Source organism: Charadrius vociferus, unplaced genomic scaffold (assembly GCF_000708025.1).
Source record: "Charadrius vociferus isolate BGI_N301 unplaced genomic scaffold, ASM70802v2 scaffold2914, whole genome shotgun sequence".
NCBI lineage: Eukaryota > Metazoa > Chordata > Aves > Charadriiformes > Charadriidae > Charadrius > Charadrius vociferus.
The window spans coordinates 3,905-5,080 of NW_009647994.1; the positions used below are offsets into that span (position 1 = coordinate 3,905).

The 1,176-nt window shown below is 62.3% G+C and overlaps 1 protein-coding gene across 1 annotated transcript in view; it reads right to left on the reverse strand.

Moving 5' to 3' along the window:
• Positions 1 to 641, reverse strand: part of LOC104285110 (39S ribosomal protein L9, mitochondrial-like) — a gene marked incomplete at both ends in the record, with an annotated part of 4,534 nt that extends 3,893 nt beyond the window's left edge. The window contains 2 exons of the mRNA XM_009883509.1: positions 209 to 381; positions 475 to 641. Of these exons, the coding sequence (XP_009881811.1) occupies positions 209 to 381; positions 475 to 641 (340 nt within the window). The remainder of the gene's footprint in view (positions 1 to 208; positions 382 to 474) is intronic.
• Between the last annotated feature and the right edge of the window lie 535 nt (positions 642 to 1,176).

Consider the following 1,176-nt stretch of genomic DNA (forward strand, 5'->3'; position numbering starts at 1 on the left):
TCCCCCGGCGAGGACAGCCCAGCTCGGCCACCATCCCGGCTCCCCCGGGGGTTTCCGCGGCTCTTCACGCCCCAACCGCTTCACAAAACACCGGATTACCCCGGCTAACTCCTCCAGCGGCACAGCCACGAGCCCCCACCACGCTTCCCCAGGGAGGTTAAACCGCGACCCCGTCGTTGTCCCCCTCCCGGTGACACCCCGCGCTCACCGCAGGGCTCGCAGTGCCTCGCGGGGGGCCTCCCCGTTGTCCCCAAAATCCACGTAGTAAAGGTCAAAGTTGCCGTTTTCCAGCGTGCCCAGCACGCGGGCTCGGTACCACTCGCTGTCGTCGGCGTAGGGAGCGGCCACGATGTCCCCTGCTTGGACGGTGGAGAGCTCTGCCTGGGGGGACACACAGGGTGGGTGACATCCCCAGGCCGGGCGAGGGGACCCACTGCAGAGGGGACACGAGTCCGGTGCCCCGTGGGGTCTCACCGCGCGGCCGCTGCTCTGGTAGTACTGCCCCATCTCGGCCGTCAGCTTGTCCAGCTGCAGGCTGCGGTGGCCAACGATCTGGATCCAGAAGTGGTTGGGGTTTTCCGTGGCCGAGACGTAAACTTCCAGGTGCTCGTCGGCGTGGAAGCTGAAATCGGGGCTGGGAACTGCGGGAGAGGCGCGGGGAGCGCCGGTGAGAGCCGGAGGGGACCCCTCACCTCCCACAGCGATGGGGAGAAGCCGAGATCCCATGGGGAGAAGCCGAGATCCCGCTGGAAGAGTCACATCTCGGACCACCCGCGCGACAAACGACTCCAGCAGCAGCCGGGGAGGCAGCGGCTGAGCCCGTCCCCCGGCTCCGGCCACATCAACACCCGCAGCAGGGACGGAGGGCGCGAGGCCAGGGGACAATGCCACCGGCAAGGCGGGGTGACCCGGTGTTATGGTTTGGAGAATCCGCAACAATCTATTGTCCTTTAGACAATTATTCTCTCACCCAATGACCTCTCCCCACCCGGGAAGGGGAAGTGGAGAAAACAGGGAAACCCAAGGGTTGACATATAAACAGATTTAATGGAATAATACTAAATAATTAACATTAATAATACTAAAGAACCAATATTGACCGTGATACCAATACAAAATATACAGGGATTATACTCAGGGGACGGGGCTGGGGCAAGAAGTTCACAGGGTCGCAGC